General features: G+C 36.7%; 1 protein-coding gene across 6 annotated transcripts in view; it reads right to left on the bottom strand.

Moving 5' to 3' along the window:
- Nucleotides 1-18253, bottom strand: part of TH1 (negative elongation factor complex member TH1) — a 58468-nt gene extending 40215 nt beyond the window's left edge. The window contains exons 1-2 of one of the 6 annotated variants that reach the window (XM_076514589.1): nt 18011-18253; nt 11103-11190 (exon numbers count right to left, since the gene is read on the bottom strand). In XM_076514589.1, coding sequence (XP_076370704.1) covers nt 11103-11186 — 84 coding nt within the window. In that variant the 5' untranslated portion in view covers nt 11187-11190; nt 18011-18253. The other 5 variants (XM_076514593.1, XM_076514590.1, XM_076514592.1 and 2 more) reach the window with 5 other exon arrangements.
- Nucleotides 18254-18597: the final 344 nt, after the last annotated feature.

The raw sequence follows: 18597 nt of genomic DNA, 5'->3' as shown, positions 1-18597 counted from the left end.
AAAATATAACAGTAGGTATTTACTTTAGCTTAGTAGATGTTTATATAATAAAATGTTATAATTATTTGTTTCCATTGGTTTGTTACAAAGCATCAAAATAATTTTAAAGTTAAGATAGAAAACTTAAAGCTCCTACACTGTTATAAAAAGACTTACTTCTACACATTCCTTTTGCAACAAATGACTGATAAGTGAATATATCTTAAAAATCTTATATTGTTTCTAAATTTTGACAATGCAAAAGCCAATATGTACATGTATGGTGTTTAGATGTCAGACATTAGATGCTAGAAAATGTATTATTGCTTGCTGTTAAATTATTATGAAATAATGCTACATTGTAAATTAATTATTTTAATAAGTGACATGTAAAAAAGCAGTTGTTAAGTTTGAAACATAAATGTGTTAAGAAAATCAATTTTATTTTAAAGTGTTTTATCAAAATTATAGAAAAACAATCCAACTGATATTTAATAAAACCTGAATTAAAACTATATGTTCATTGCACAAAAATGTTGAAACTGACATTTTCCATTTGAATTCTTGAAAATTTAAGATTTTTCATTTGGTTACATATTTTATTCTATGAATAACAAACATCTCTTAACTCTCCATTAATTTACTTCGGGTATTTTTAAACAGAGATTAGTTTATAGTTTCACTTCAACAAACAAACAAATTGAATTGTCTGTGCTGTTTCCACCTCGAGTATTAAAACCTGGTTTGTAATGTTACCAATGACACAGATGAAGGAATGGTCAGTAAACTTAAATTTGCTGATGAAAACAGGACCATAGTCTGTGCAGATTTAGCTCTGGTGTTGGCGAGAACATTCCCGCAAATACCAACATGGCCTGGTATACATAAAAACTGGATAAAAGTAGAAGTTAAAAAGAAATGGGCCAGTCAGTTTTGAATATCAGCAAGAACAGGGTGAGAACTAGCATGAAGTGATTCCAGGGCCAATAGAGAATTAAACAAATCAGTATAAGTAGTGCAATTGCAGTACTGCTTAGCTTTTACATGATCCAAGGCAAAAGAAATGCAGAAAGTCCTGGTGCAGAGCCAAAGTCTCTGATGATGAATGGAGTCCAGCATCTTCAAGGCCGAGATCCTGGCAGAGACACAGACCAGTGACCCATAGTCTAGTTATGAGCGAATAAGAGCACAATATATCTTTAGCATAGAACATCAATCTGCTCTACAAGTGGTAGAAGAGAGGACCTAGAGGATGTTCAGTGCTCTTGTACAATTGACATGTAAGCAAGTAAGCTTAAAAACATCAAGGTAGCTTGATGTGTAGTATAAAGGTCAACTTACAGTCAAAGATAAGACCCAAGAATTTAATCTCAGGGACCACAGGTAGCACAAATTCTCCCATATGGTGTTCAGGATCAGAATGAATACCCTATTGGCAGCAAAAGTGCATGCACACAGTTTTAGAGAGAGAAAAGTTAAAACCCTTTACTGTGGCCCACTTCAGTAAACCACTGAGGGCAATCTGTAGCTGTTGCTCAATATACCTCATGTTTGACAAGTGACACAAGATGTGCAACAGTAAGAGGGAGTTGTTCAGTGATGACATTAATCTTTACACTGAAAAGTGTGACACTCAAAACAACAGGCCTGAGAGATTCCAAGTTTCTGCAGAAAAGAACAGGAAAGTGTCAAACCCACATGAACTTGGAATCCATAAAAATTTTTAATAAAAATGAACAAATGGCCATGTAACCTGTATAAATGGAGGTCTCACAAATGCCATACCTCCATGTAGTATCATAAACCTTCTCAAGGGCAAAGAATATTGATACAAGATGTTGCCATTTGAGAAAGTCTTCTCTGGTTGACATTTCAAGCCATATCAGGTGGTCCAAGATGTAGTGCTTGCATAAGAACCCGCACTGGGTGGGGAGAGGATGCTGTTTGATTGAGAGATCAACAGCAGTAAAGGACTGACTAGGTGCATGAAAATAAGTAGAAGAACCAGTATTAAAAAAGAAAAGAGATCTGAGAGCATACACTCTACGGAGTAACCCCTCCCATCAATATCAGTACCTCCCCTGAGGAGATTATGTCCATTAAAGTCTCCAAGGATTAAAAAGGGAGATGGCAACTGTTCAATGAGAGCATTAAGTTCTGATTGTTTACGGGTTTCTTCAAGAGACAGGTAGAGAACAAACAGTGATGGTATGCACAAAGGAAACATGGATGGCTACAGCTTCCAAGGATGGGTTGAGTGGCAAAGACACTGTGGGCACATGCTGATCAATCAACAGTGCCATCCCTCCAAGCACTCATCCATCACATAGCCTGTCATTTCTGTACAAAGAAAACTGCTGAAAGGTGATTGTAGCAGCAGGTTGTAAAAATTTTTCTTTAATGAAAGGCATACAAGATGGTAAGAAGCAATAAGTGCATTGATGTCATCCAGATTTGTATGTAAACCTTGACAGTTCCATTGTATCAAGGTGGCCAATTTTATTTATGTGTAGGCAAATTGGGTGGAGAGCCCTTCTGTTTTCAACCACATCTTCTCTCCTTATTTTCTTTATTCCAGGAAAGTGTGTCGACCTCCATGGATCCTGCCCTGAGTCGATTGGGCAGATCTTTGTTGTTGGAAGAGGATTCCAGCAACTGAGGACATGAACAAATGATCATGTTGCATCTTGAGGTGGGAGAAGAAGATGTACCAGAGGAAATGCCTGTACCCGGAACCAAAGGAAGTTGATCTTGGGGTTTGATGGAATATATGTTAGGGACAGAGATGGGTGTTGACATTGATTTATCAACTCTTTTAACCATGGAGGTCAAAAGACTTTTCATATGGTTTGAGAACAATTCTTTTGGAGGCACAGAGAGATTCATCTGCACTCCCACTGTAGTAGTGAAATGAAGTGCAGTAGCATACGACCAAGATGAAGTGATAGACAGCAACTTTCAAACCTCAGAGTAAGTAATGTTTTGAATGTCTCCAAATGCTGCAACTCTTTTTCTTTCAACCATTCAGAGCAAGAATAAAAATAGGGTGGTTGAGAGCCATTGCAATTGACACAATGAGGGTTTGTTTCACACTCGTAGACATCATGGTCCTTGCCACCACAATGAGCACACATCAAGGAACCATGACATGATGTCTTCAAGTGACCAAACTGCTGACACTGGAAACATCTCATAGGGTTTGGAATGTATGGTCATACCTTGCAATTAAGATAACCTGGCTTGATGGTGCAGGTGGATGCGGTGATGTAAATGTTAAAATAAGGACATTAGCCAGCATCATAATTCCATCTTTGCGACTGGAGATATGCCTTACTGCAGAAACTCATGGGTAGAAAAACTAGCAAGAATCTCTGACGCAGGGATATTCTTCAAATCCCTCTCAACAACAACTCCATGCAACATATGCTCAATAGATATATTCCAATCACCTTTGAATGTAAGAGGAGTTCACTGAATTTAGATGTGGATGTTTCCATCAATATGTCACCAGAGTGAAGCTTATTAACTGACTTTGAAAAGCCAGCAAGTCCCTCTAGTCCATTCTGAATGAAAAAGGGAGACATTTGCCCTAAAAGTTTATCTGAAAGAGAATGTAATAAAAGAAAATGAGGTACAGGTGTTACAAATGTTGAAGATTGCTGCTCAGAATCTTCAAGACATGGTTGTTTACCTATGGACTGTTTTTAACTACTTTATTTAAGATTTTATTTGGACGATCCATCATAAAAAAATGTTTTGGTGCCCATTGACCCCACCCGCCATGAAGCCCTATGAGGGGATGCACTACAATGCCAAACAAGAACACTGCAGCAATGCCAGGGTTTCACGAGCACTATACCCAAACACCAGCATCAGATACAAAATCCACAACTCCCGCTGAGAACATCCAACACTGGCACTTAGTTGACCCTAGCCCAAGTGGACCAGCTAACTGACCCTAGGGAGGCCACCCCAAGGCTGCCCATCTAGAGGAATTAAAGGGCAAAGTAGTGTGTTAGGGTTGGATCCCACAACCATCAGGATCCTCACTTCCCCTTCATGGGCCACCATGCACAGCAAACACACGGATGAATGTTTAGATTCCAGAGGAAGTAAACTGAAAGGACAGAACTTTCCATGGGAGGTCCCCTCACCATGTACAGGAATCCACACCAAGGGGAATAAACAGGAAAGATGAATGGAAGTTACCTGGAATCACTTTAACAGTTAGAAAGAACCTGTGACAGCACTTCTCTAAGGTTAAGAGAGTTTTAATTTTTCATCACTACAGTTAGAGAAAATCTATAAAACAACAAAATTGTCTCACAATACCTAAAAGCTAAACATTTTGCTGTGCACTTTATCTTTCACCATACCCAAAATGAGTAGTTTTTTATTGGCAACAAGATGAATTGAGAATGAGAAATAATATCTAATGATTATGAGTAACAGAGAAATTGGAACTAGTAAAAATTAGGAAGAAATTAATGAAAACACAAATTCAGAATAACAATTGAGGAATGGACAAATAGTACAGATTTTAGGACTTTTAAACAGATACTATTAGTGATTTAAACTATTATGGTTTGCTAATGGCTATTCAAAAATATTAACTCAACAAAATTAAAGTATTTCATCAGTTTTCAAAAACCATTTATTTAGCCATTATACATAATAAAAGACACAATATCTATATAATGGACAAATTACTTACATGTTAAATAATATTTTACAGTGTTACATTAAACCTATAGCCAGTGCATTAGTACTACTAGTAACAGGCACCTGTAAAGTGCATAATATAAGCTGTGGTTTTACATGACAGTTGCTCTACTTTAATTACTTTTTTCTTTACATCACCCGAATTAAGTATTTATACATTCTAGGTAAGCACATGTTCACACCACTTTATATATCTCTTAAAAAATCAATTATAAAAATATTGTACATTGTACAGAATTAAGCTCAATATGAAATACATGTTTTTTGAGTTAGAACATCACAATTTGACTTACACAAGTGGTTTCTGCTTTGGAAGAATAAAGTAATAAAAAAGATGAGCATTGGTTGGTTGGTTGATTTAGTGTTTTATGGCATAAAGCAGCTAGGCTATCTGTGCCAAACATCTGGTAAAAAGGTAAAAATAAAGTAAATATAGTAAAATTCATAAAAGGAAATGAAGGTAAAACGAAACAGCATTGAAAAACAGAAAAAGCATAAAACCAATGTTGACATCCAGTCTACAATGTTAAGAGAGAAACTACAGTAATAGAAGTTGTAAAGGACTTTCTGTAGCATAATGGTAATGATCATAACCTGCCAGGAAGACTAACAGGTAAGCACAAGAACCACCGTCAGTCACCTGAAGTTGGCCTTTCCAGTCCTGGTTCTGGGTTATTGTCATTATGGCCAGTACCAAAAGGTAAAGTAATAAAAGTGTTAAAAGACATGCAGCAAAATTGTAATAATAACTCACCAGGATGACTAACGGGTAGTTCAAACGGATAGTTCAAACAGCAGCGTTAGTCACCTGAAGTTGGCCTTTCCAGTCCTGGTGTTGAGTTATTTAATGTCCTGGTCATTTTCCAATTTCAAATCAAACTAGAGAGATTGAGACTCCTAAAAGGGAACCACAATTAAAAAGGTGTAATGAATAAATATCAAACACTTAAATGACATTAAAAAGATTAATGGCCATTAAAAAAACTAAAAACTTTATTAAGGTGGACAGTGTCACCCTCACCAATAACACTGTCTAATGTTACGGACAAACCTTGGGATAGAACATGTTTAAAATAGTGCCATTGTTGAGATTCGTAACGATGGCAAGAAAGTAAAATGTAGCTTACAGTGATTTGAATGTTACACAAACTACATACTGGTGCATCAGTTCCAGATAAAAGAAAACGATGTGTTAAAAATCTGTGACCAATGCATAGTCTAGTTAGAACAACTTCAACCTTATGGAAGCTAGATGGCAAAAGTCCAATATGGGGTTTTATTTGGAAAAGCTTGTTGCATTGCTCACTCCAAGTAGACTGCTAGCTGGCACTGAGCTGAGCCTTGAATACAGGACCATAGTCCATGTATGGAATAGGCACAGTGGTGATAGTGCCAGAGCAGAGAGATTTAGCTACCGTGTCTGCAAGCTCGTTCCCGCAAATACCAACATGGCCTGTTATCCAGAAAAACTGGATAGAAGTAGATGTTAATGAGAAATGAGCCAGTCGGTTTTGAATAACAGTGAGAACAGGGTGTGAGCCAATGTGAAGCGATTCAAGGGCTAGTAGATAACTAAGCGAGTCAGTATAAATAGTGCAGTTGGAGTACTGCTTAGCTTCAATATGGTCCAGGGCAAGAGAAATGGCGTACAGTTCAGCAGTGAACACAGAAGCTGTAGAGAGGATTCTGCGTGCAACCACCGAACCACAACAAACCATTGCAAAGCTCACAGAGTTACCTGATTTGGAACCATCCATAAAAAATTGGAATGGAAAGATTGTTCGAAAGATATTCAGTAAATATAAGGCGGTACTTCCAATTGGGAGTATCTGCCCTTCTCAGATGACTTAAAGAAAGGTCACAATTGGGGACTGTAATAAGCCATGGTGGGATGGGCTGGCCAGTGGATTCTGCAATGTTATCCAAGGACAGGCCCAATTCATCCAATTGCGCCTGGATGCAAAGGCCAAAAGTAGCAATGGCAGATCATCTGTTCTGAAAAAGTATGGCTCACTGAGGAAGGAAAACACATCCCCAGGTGGGATGCTTTGGTAAGGAATGAAGTTTTGAAGAATATAGTAAAGACAGTTACAAATGGCAAAGGTGCAGAGAAGGTTCATGAGATTCTACATATAAACTCTGAACTGGGGAGGTGCGGAAAGACTCAGTGCAGAGTTGAAGTCCTTGATGATGAATGGGGTCCAGCATCTTTAAGGCTCAGAGTCTGGTAGAGCCATAAACCAGTGATCGATAGTCAAGTTTCGATCGAATAAGAGCACGATATATCTTTAACATAAAACATCAATCCGCTCCCCAACTGGTGGTAGAGAGGACACGGAGGATGTTCAGTGCTCTTGTGCATTTGACCTGTAGCTGCTTTAAGTGTGGCATAAAGGTCAGCTTAAGGTCAAAGAGAAGCCCCAAGAACTTGGTCTCAGGGACCACTAGCAGCAAAACTTCACCGATACAGAGTTCAGGATCAGGGTGAATAACCCGTTAGAAGCAAAAGTTCTTGCAAATGGTTTTAGAGAGAGAGAAATTAAAGCCATTCACCATGGTCCACTTCAGTACACGATTGAGGGCAGTTTGTAGTTGCCGCTCAATATACCCCATGTTCGACGACTGACACGAGATGTGAAAGTCCTCGACACAGAGCCCGTTTGCAACAGTTAGAGGGAGTTGTTCAGTGATGGCATTAATCTTTATACAGAAAAGTGTGACACTCAAAACACAGCCCTGAGGGAACCCGAGTTCCTGTAGGAAAGAACAGGAAAGTGTCGAACCCACATAAACTTGGAATCTCCTGTCCACTAAACATTTTTTAATAAACATGGGTAAATGGCCATGTAACCCATGTATATGGAGGTCTCGCAAAATGCCATACCTCTATGTTGTGTCATAAGCCTTCTCAATACCAAAGAATATTGATACAAGATGTTGTCATTTGAGAAAGGCTTCTCTGATTCACATTTTAGGTCAAATTAGATGGTCTGTGGTGGAGGGCCGCCATTGGAACCCACACTGGGTTGGCGAGAGGAGGTTGTTTGATTTGAGGAACCAAACAAAACGAGCACTGACCATCCTCTCTGAGGTCTTACAGAGACAGCTCGTCAAAGCAATTGGACAGTAGTTTGAAGGAATCTTGGGATCTTTCCCAGGCTTAGAGAAAGGTAGGATAATAGCCTGGCACCAGGCATTAGGAAAAACATTCTCCTGCCAGATCCAGTTAAAAACAATTAGAAGAATATCAAGAGAAGCAGAAGAGAGATAGCACAGCATATCATAGTGTACATCATCAGGTCCAACAGATGTACTGCCAGACCGATGAAGGGCCATATTCAGTTCCACCAGTGTAAAGGGATGATTATAGTAAAAGAGACAGTCAGTTCAAAAGGAAAGAGGTGAACGATCTGCCCGAGTCTTGATTGCCAAGAAGGTGGAGGAACAAGCAGAAGTGCTAGATACCCGATAAAAGCTTTCACCTAGAGTATTGGCAATGCTTCAGACATCAGCTACCTCCTGGCCATCAGAGAGTAAGATCGAGAGGGGGGACAGAATAGTAGTGACCACTGACCTTTCAAACCCTGTCCCATATGACCATGGAATTGGTGGTAGAAGATATGCTAGTTGTGAACTTAATCCAAGATTCCTACTGGCTTTGATGTCTTACCCACCTAGCATGTGCATGGGCTCATTGGAAAGCGATGCAGTTTGAAAGTGTGGGATATCTAAGGAAAGTATCCCAGGCCAATTTTTGAGCCTTCTGTGCCATGTGGCAGGCAGGATTCCACCATGGACGAGGATATCGTGGAAAACGTGTTGAGGTTTTAGGAATACACTGAGCTGCCGCTTGTATAATACAGTCAGTTACCACTGCCACACAGTCGTCTATTGATGGCTGACTGACGATAGCAGGATCAAGTTCTGCGAGAGCAGTGAAAGTGGACCAGTCTGCCTGATCCTGCTTCCACCGGATCACACGGGTAGGGTGGCATCAACCATGGCCAATCTCTCTCAAAAGTATAGAAAAATGATCACTGCCCAGTGGATTATTGTCAACCCTCCATGAAAAATGGGTAAATAATGAAGAGGAGCACACTGAGAGATCAATAGCAGTGGAGGACTGACAAGGTGCATAAGAATAAGTGGAAGAACCAGTATTGAAAAGAGAAGAGGTTGTGATCAGAGAGCATAAACTCTATAGAACGACCCCTTCTATCAATAACAGCACTTCCCCAGAGGAGATGATGTCCATTAAAGTCCCCCAGAATTAAAAAGGGAGACAGCAACTGTTCAATGAGAGCATCAAGATCTGATTGATCATAAGTCTCTCCAAGAGACAGGTAGAGAGAACAAACAGTGATGGTATGACCCAAGGAAACACAGATGGCTACAGCTTTCAAGGGTCTGTTGAGTTACAAAGAAAGGGTGGGCACATGCTGATCAACCAACAGTGCCACCCCTCTAAGTACTCATCAATCACACAGCCTGTCATTTCTGTATAAAGAAAACTGCCAAAAGGTGACTGTACTAACAGGTTTCAGAAATGTTTTCTGTAAGGAAAGACAAACAAGATGGTAGGAAGCAATCAGAGTTTTCACGTCATCCAGATTAGAACATAAACCTCGACAGTTCCATTGTATCAAGGTGGCCATTTTTAATGATGGGTAGGTGAAGTGGAGAACCCTTCTGTTTACGACCACATCTTATTTCCTTACTGTCCTTATTCGGAGGAGGTCTATCGACCTCCATGGATCCTACCCTGGGTCGATTGGGCAGGTATTTGTTGTTGGAAGGAGATTCCAGTGACTGAAGATGCAAACGAATGATTGTTTTGCATCTTGGGGTGGGAGAAGAAGATGTATCTGAAGAAATGCCTGTATCTGAAACCAAAGAATGTGGATCTTGGGGTTTGCTGGAATGTATGGGAGGAACAGAGATGGGTGTAGAAGTTCATTCATCTACCTTTTTTACCATGGAGATCAAAAGGCTTTTCATTTGTTCTGAAAATGATTCTCTTGAAGGCACAGAGAGATCTGTCTGCACTCCCACTGTAGTTGTGGAACGAAGTGCAGCAGCATATGTCCGAGATGAAGTGGCAGATAGCAATTTCCGAGCCTCAGGATAACTAATGTTATGAGTCATTTTCAAACGCTGCACCTCTTTTTCCTCCAACCATTTAGAGCAAGAACGAAATAAGGAAGGGTGTGAACCATTGCAATTAACACAATGTGGGTCTGTGTCACACTCATAGGCATCGTGGTCCTTGCCACCACAACAAGCACATGTCAGGGAACCACAACATGACGTCTTTGAGTGGCCAAACCAAAAGATGAACAATAAATGTCTTACTTTATGGATGGTAATGAAAATGAGTAATTAGGTAAGGATGATTATTTAGCAAAAGATTCCCACACATTCCAAAAAAAAAACAACTGCATCAAACTATCTAAAAATATTAATTTAAAAAAATTTAAAGAAATGACCCACTATAATAATTTATAATAGTAACCAGTAAATTATACAAGAAAGTTTAAAAGTAATCAAACTATGTAACACTATACACTGCATCACAAACCAAACCATTTCCAAAGTTCATATCTATTAATAATTTTAACAGTCCAACTGCAAGTTTTCATGCGAGCTTAAAAAATTTAAATATAATATACATCCACCCACTTTAATGAAGTTTGTATTTCTATTTTCCACAACACCATTTATAAAATTTAAAGACTAGACTTACAAAAACCCTAAACATTTTGAACATCTCAGTCAAGTGCTTTCTAATTAAAAATAAAAGCAGCACAATATATTAAGCTTCTTTTCATAGAATCAATTATTTTTAATCAATATCCTTCTTTATACTTTCAAATTAACATTATGAACATCCCTCTATTTTAATAACAACCCTAATATCTCAGTTATACTTAAGCAAATTATTAATTTTGTGTTCTAAAACATAAATAACACTAATATCACACTTAACTTTTAAAAATGGATAAGATTTAAGGCCCAAGAAAGTATTCAAAATAAAATTACATTTCTGATTTAATTTTATTTTGTTACTTGACCAGTCAGTATTTTCTGTTACATCTTTTTACATTATCATTAATATTATCTTTCAATCACAGAAAGCTATATATTTACAGCAAAACTACAAAGTAGTTTGGCCATCATAGCAGCTAATTAAATATACTTACCATATGATTGTACTTATAAACATTAAAATGTGCCATTTCAACAGAAATAATAATATTTAATAATCTCTTTATTATTAATGATATTTTCAGCTATAATCCCAATGATATTTCACATATTTGAGATACATGACTTTCAACAGTGTAAAAATATAAACAAAACAATATAATTGCCACACACTTTACTATAACTCAAGAATTTACCTCTAGATCGCCTTCTCCTTCCTGATCCAAACCCATATCTTCATCCCATCCTTGCTCATTTTCATCTTCATAGTCATCATCCATGATACTATAATATTGTCAAAATAAGAAAGATGAGAATTCACTTTGTGTAAAACATTCTCAAGATTCAAAATTTAACAATGTAAGTCATGGAACATTATTCCTCAGAAAGTTTCAAAACTACATGCATTATTTGCATTGGGCAAGATTTTTCATGTCGCAATAAATCCTTGTGGAAATCTAAAATTTTAAACCTTTAATTATCTTTTTAGTGAACATTTTAAAACTGTATTTTACTAAAGTTATAATTTTCCTAAATGAAAATGTGTTTTTGATGTGTTCTTCCAACTGCTCACCATATTAGCCTTTCTTGTTTTGCTCCGCCCTCTATTTGCAAACTTTAGCATCCTTCTCTTGGAATCCAAAGTTCCAACATGTCTCTCATGCAAATCATCATGCACTACTTCTCCACCCACAGGAGAGCATTCTATCATGTTACTGACACATGCAACTCCTTCTATGCACCACTACCAAACTATCACGTCAAAGTTTGTCAGAAGATGTGATCTCCAGAAGAAAGTGTTGGAAGATAGGGTGGGAAGTACCTATCAGAAATACATTTTCAATAAGAAAAGTTATAAATTCTAATATGGTACTTTCCCTCGTAAGATTAACTTGAATTCCACAATGAAATGGAAGAGAGACTAGTGTGAGAAAACAAAGGTGTATCAACAATGAAGGACACACCTAACAAATATTATATGAGGAAGGGCACCACACCATATCTGAGCCAGGTGTGTCCTCTTCCCCATGAAAAGTATACTGTCAGGGGAAACACACATAAGCATTGGAGCAGATGGTGTAAGAAAGAGAGAAAAATGGAGAATCACTCAATACCATGAAGAAAAGTAAATAACATAACATATAATGTGCCCCATGGGGAGAGTATTTAAGGCATGACAGACTGCAATTACTAAGTTAATTATATCCAAAATCTCACTTGTTGGGTACCAACATCCTTCCAAGGGTAAGATAAGGTTAATACTTTTTTCACCTGAAATCCAAGTATCCAGCAGAAACCTAATAGAAGACTCTAGGAGAACACAGGGTGGCTTAATGCCAGGGTTCTGGAAATATGTCATCCAGAATCTGAGGGAAGTCCATTATGTGTAGTCAACCCTAGAACAATGATCAAGCCCAAAACAGCCTAGGTTGCCAACAACCTTGTAACAGTGAGAGAAAAACCCAGGACAGAAGCTCAACATGCTACAAAGACCTGTGATCTAAAACAAAGTAGTGCAATCAAGAGAGAATGATGGACACTTGAAACCCATGTGAGGACTTATGTCACTGGTTAACTTAATCTCAAAAACTTTACTCATTGTGTACTGGCATCCATGTGATGGTAAAAGGAGATCACTCAATTGGAGGAATAAACTACATTTGGGAATCTCAACTCTGGAAAAAAATCACACATACAGAGGATCATGTAACTCACTCTATACCATTAGAACACCACTACCCTACTCCAAACTAATTGGTTATAGCTATCTTTGTGGAATCCATCCAGCAAGTTGCCGCCATGGTCAACCACCTTAGAAGCTTGAAACTGATAAGTAGTAAGGACTGATGTACTTCACTTGAATACAGGAGGAAAATGCATTAAGAAGTACACAGGGAATAAAATACTCGAGACAGAGCAATAGGTGATCATGAAATCCTATTTTTAATTACAGACCAAAAAGATTTATTCAATCAAGGCATGGCAAGAATGGATAGCATTCCCCTTTTGCTTTACCCATGCCATCCATGGGTGACAAGGTCCAGAACAGGCATAATAATTATACAAAATAATAAGGAATTTGCATTCTAGGGATACTGTGAAACACCCCACCTCAAGGGTGAGCATACACAACCATGAAAAATACAGGAATTAACATGGGCTACAGCACAGATCTGATAACTAGATGTCTGTAAACCATTACAGTCATCTAAATGGAACTCATCCCAAGTACAGAAAGAATACCTGGTTAAGCACCACTTGCCACATAATAGGCTCCAAAGTGAAGCTGAAGCAGGATCCTCTGAAAAAGAAGCATTAGTAAAGACTTACCTCATGTTGCAACTATACCAAAGCCTGTAGAACAGCCACAGGCAGTAGGTGATATGCCAAGAATGCTAAAACAGCAATGTGGTGTTGGTAGTGGGAGACAAATCTGTGTGGAGTTGTCCACATGCCTGACTGTAGGATATCCTCCAATAACTGATGAAGATGAGGGGCATGAGAGTAGGTAAGGTGATGGATCTGAAGTAAAAAATACATGAAAGAGATCATACTGGGAAGGAGCCAAGAAGGAGAAGGCCAAAAGGGTCAAATGCTGAGGCAAACTGATCAAGGTATCTTGGAAAAAATGCCAGGAAAAGGAAGGCTTCCAAGGATAAAAGGCTGGGAATAAGGATCCAAGAAGCAAATCATGCAAGTAACATAAAAAATTAAAGCATCAACAGAACAGAGAAGTCTATCAAGGCCAAGACAAGGATAGAGATATGAAATAATAGACATGCATATAAGGGGAAAAGGGAACTGACCTTCTTGAACTGCAGAGGTCTCAGCAAGAAAAGCACAATCTGGATAAGGGATAATGTAGGAGGAGTGGTACAAGATCCAGAAAATATCAGGGCAAAAATATCTGACCTTTAAAGTCTGCAGGCCAGGAGGAGGAGGAAAAATGCCTTACAAAAGAAAAACCTGCATGGAGCACATACAATTATCAGTTGTGTGAAGAAGTCAAGTACTGTCTCAAAAGAGAAAGGAAATGGGAGGAAGGGGAAAATAAGGTCAGATAAAATGCTATGAACCTGAATGTCAGAGAGAAAAGGACTGCTCTGATGAATTAAATGCATCACACAAGCTACCACCAGTCCTGAACTCACTAGCCACTCATCAGAACCACTGCTTGAACATATTGTATTGTCACACAAAATGACATACTGCAGTCTGGTGGAAAGCTAGTACAGGCAGAACTGTAAAGGGTTAGGTTGGATGACAGGATGTAGATACAGCTCCAATAGGCATCAAATGGAAAGGGTGGATCACTGTTGGTCCAAAGCCACCCACAACTCCAAGAATACAGTAACAGTGTTACACTCAAAACACTTTATAAATGATGCCATAAAAAAAGTCCCCTATATATATGAAACCAGACAGTTGGTCTGCAAAAACAGTGTCATGACCCAAAAGTCTTAAATAGAAGTGAACCCCACGTGTGGGGTCAGAGCTGGAGACACCACACAACCCAAAGTAGGAAGGTAAAAGGGAGAGGATGTTCCCAGAAATCTTCATAGATTTCTTGTGAAGAGCCTCAGATAGGACAGATAAAGGATTGCGGTGAGGTATTACAAAAAATGTCAGAGGTAGGAAGATCTAAGACCAAGGTAGGAAGATGGGGCAGAGGTTGGAAGAACAGGAAAACTGTTTAAAAAGTTTGCAAAGAGAGGGCAGCACAATGTGAGAAAAGCTAATCTTGTGAGAGGAAGGAGAGAACAATATCAAAATATTTACTGAACAGTGATGGCCAGCATTTCACAGGGAGAGTGTGAACATGTACTTTTCTTGATGATGGGTGTGCAAGGTCAGTATTGAAAGCCAAAATGCTACCAGCAGTATAACATTGCCTCAATGGCATGAGTGACTTATCCACCATTATGCCATGATCCTTTTTTTTTTATGTTATTAAACATAACAATCTGAGGACAACAAATTATGGTAGTACAAGTGTACTATCTTGTACTTACTATTATTATATGTTATTTGTCTAACAGTTGTCCAACTAGTCAATTTATCTAAGTCCACCTGTTGTACCTCAACACTTTCGAAGTTGTTAGAGATACTTAAGAGTTAAAAGTCATGTGAACTTAACTAATTATGCCTTTATCAATATTATTTATGAAAAACAACAAAAAGGTAGTTTCATACCACAATGATGAATTATAAACCAGTGTTTTTCTTTGATTCTTGTTTTGGATATAAAAAAAATATTTTTAAAATTAGAAATACTATAATTGATTTTAAGATGACTCAGTTGTCCTTGGAAATGATATTTAACTGATAATCAACTATGTTACTTCCCCCCATCCTTGCTACAAAGAGGAGCCTTAGTAACATTTAAATTATCTTCCAATACTCCAATTCCCTCCCTGTCCATCACCAGGGACTTGGTACTCTTTTCTTGGGATTTAAGGGCTGACCAACACATTAAAATCTTATCACTATGTTTTGGTTTTAATATAAAAATCAAGGAAACTGTAGTTCAGTTGATTTTTGACGTAATTCTGGCCCATTAATTTTCAATAGTCTGTTGTTTTTTTTGGCATTTTAATCCTTATTGGTTTTTGTTTTCTTATGCATTTATATGCAAAATTATGCACTTACAGTCAGTTTATCACAAAGAATTATCTTCATTAATTTATGGTACCTATCATTAGGGGCAGCTTACTTTTGATCAGATGTGAATAACACAGCAAATTGTAAAAGCATTATTTTCCAATCTGTCTCAAGTTTTCATTCTTCCACAAATGTAAGATAAGTCCAGGACATTCCAGCATATCAAAATATACTTGAGAAAGAGTTAAACTTTACCAGATAAAATTAAGATCAGAGGCTCTAACTGATTTAGTTTTGAGAATAAGTGACAAACATATATAGTGATTTATTGTGTAGGATCATGCTCAAATTTGATCATTGTTGCATTAAATTATAAAGACTCTCTGATCAACACTTAATTAATGCTAAGAAATTTAATTTCATTTAAGGCCTAATGTTCAATGTGAGAATAATCCCCATCTGGAAAAGGCAGAAAAAGTTTGACATTTTTTTTACTACAACTCAATAATGGAAGTCTTTAATTCAAAATAATAACTCCAAATTATTATGAGCTACATTTGAATTATTAAATTGTCCACTACAAGTATATTATATTACTAGTGAAAAGAGTTAGTTAAAAAAAAAGAAGTTATTTACTTCATGTTATTGCTTTTTATTACTTAAAACCATCTGTAAACTGATGTTTTGCCATTTGATACTTTTCTCATATATAATAATGCAAATGAACTAACACATAAAGTAAACAGCTGAAAAATATATGGGATAATTCAAGGAAGTTTTCAACATTTTTCTTGCAGGACAAATAATTTTTTGCACATTGTAAAATGAAAAATATCCAGGACATGATATGTTTATGAATGAATAAAAAAATGCTATACTGCTTTAATGATTATAAAGTGGGCTTCCTTAAAACTTTATAATGCTTGCTACATTTTTTAAATTTTATTATAGTCTGCACACATTAAATACATGTATGTTTAGGCTCTTATACCTTAATTGTACAGCTTGCTTATCATTTTAGATATATCTGCTGTATCCCTAAAATAAAAGGTATATGACATAACAACCTAAAGATGGACTTTAAGTATGCTGATAATATAATATCAAATCCATTTACAATACCATAATGCTTTCTTTAAGAAACAAACAGAATTTAGTAAAATAATTAACTTTGGTTTGCTATAAGAAAAACACAAGTACATAATGTCATAAACTCATTTACACAAATTATGACCCCATGATGTTACTTCAAGTTAAAAACAAGCTAACTCTATCACAATAATTCAAACTGAGAAACCAGTCAAAGAAACATTAAGCAGTACATTGAGCTTCAGTTATATAGCTTGTACTTCTAATTAACATTTTCCAGCAACATACATAACATATAAAGTAGCTTCAAATTACTGTTTACACTGTTACAGTTTTTAAAACAAATGTGCAACTAACCAAAAAAAAACTTAATTGACATGCCATGACCTCAAATCACTAATTAGTAATTTCATATGTATTTAAAATTAAGGCATTAAAAGCAACAGAAATAACGAAACTATGAAAAGAAGCAAACTATATTATGTTTATTACAAGATTAGAATTAGATCAAATCTTACAACTCACAATATACAGTGTAGCAGGAAGCATTAGTACTAAAACCAATAATAGATTAATATTTTGCAGCAATACTGTACCTTGAATTTTAAAACAATGAAATGTAACTTCATAAGCCAAAAATGTTTTTAAATTTATTAAATAACATGCTGATGTTGTTACACCAAAAGATGTATTCTACAAACACATAATATTTTAACATGTTAAGTTTCACTTGGCAAACAATTCTGAAACTACTTTTTCTTTAGAGTCAATTTTTTTTTTGAGTAATAAGCAATAAAAATTATACACATAAGCTTAATAATATTTGTAATTCATACATATTACTAAATTTCACTAATTTATAGATATATATGAATTTAATTACACACACCCGTTTACAAACATGTGCTTCATTCAACCCAAGGGATTAAAATTGGTTATAGTTTATAGTAATAACAATAATTATAGAGCTAAGTTACTTAATCTAATGTAAAATTTTAAAGCCATAAAAAGTCGAACACTAAAGTAACTAAGAAAATATAGGAAATAACTTGTTAGTATTACTACAATTAATACTGTTAATAAGTAATAACGTCAAGACCTGAAACTCAGACACCAAATAGGCTAAGCAATTTGTATTATGAATATGGCATATCTACCACTATTCTAAATTCATATTTCAATTGTAAGTCGGACCAAATAGCATTGACTATTAATATATATATAGTACCGAGTTTTTCTCTTCAACAGTGGTACAACACAGAAACTTTTTAAAGCTTTATTATCTTGCACCGTTGCAGTACGCGTTTTAATGTTTCTTTTATTTCTTAAACGAGTAAATTATCATTTCCTGGTCTCACTCAGCTCTGAGCAAACGTAAATTGTATTAATTTAGAAACAGAAAAACGCAAATCACCTTTGACGTATTTTTTTCACCTTTTGATATGGCAGAAAGCAAAAGATTGTCCTACCACTTGCAAACAGGTCAAACAACTTTTAGTTAAAAATCTATGGAATATGGAAATAAATTAAGTATGTAACATTATCTAAGCCAAATCAGTGAAACAAATACTGTCTCGATTCATGTTTTCCCTCATCTCATTTTTGCGTACCATAATCCTCACCACTGTCAAAACGAATGCAACTTTTTTTTTTCTGTGCGCTTTTCTATCTATTGCTATGTTTTATACATAATAAAAATTGAATGTGGTAATTTCTGTAACTATCAATACTCACATTAAATGCATAACTAAATATTCTCCTAAAACTATTTGTTTGTTTTGGAATTTCGCACAAAGCTACTCGAGGGCTATCTGCGCTAGCCGTCCCTAATTTAGTAGTGTAAGACAAGAGGGAAGGCAGCTAGTCATCACCACCCACCGCTAACTCTTGGGCTACTCTTTTACCAACGAATAGTGGGATTGACGGTCACATTATAACTCCCTCATGGCTGAAAGGGCGAGCATGTTTGGTGCGACCGGGATTCGAACCCGCGACCCTCGG

This window comes from Tachypleus tridentatus, chromosome 7, assembly GCF_004210375.1.
Source record: "Tachypleus tridentatus isolate NWPU-2018 chromosome 7, ASM421037v1, whole genome shotgun sequence".
Lineage (NCBI taxonomy): Eukaryota > Metazoa > Arthropoda > Merostomata > Xiphosura > Limulidae > Tachypleus > Tachypleus tridentatus.
The sequence above is the reverse complement of the archived record's forward strand: the minus strand, read 5'-3'. Positions and strand labels throughout refer to the sequence as shown.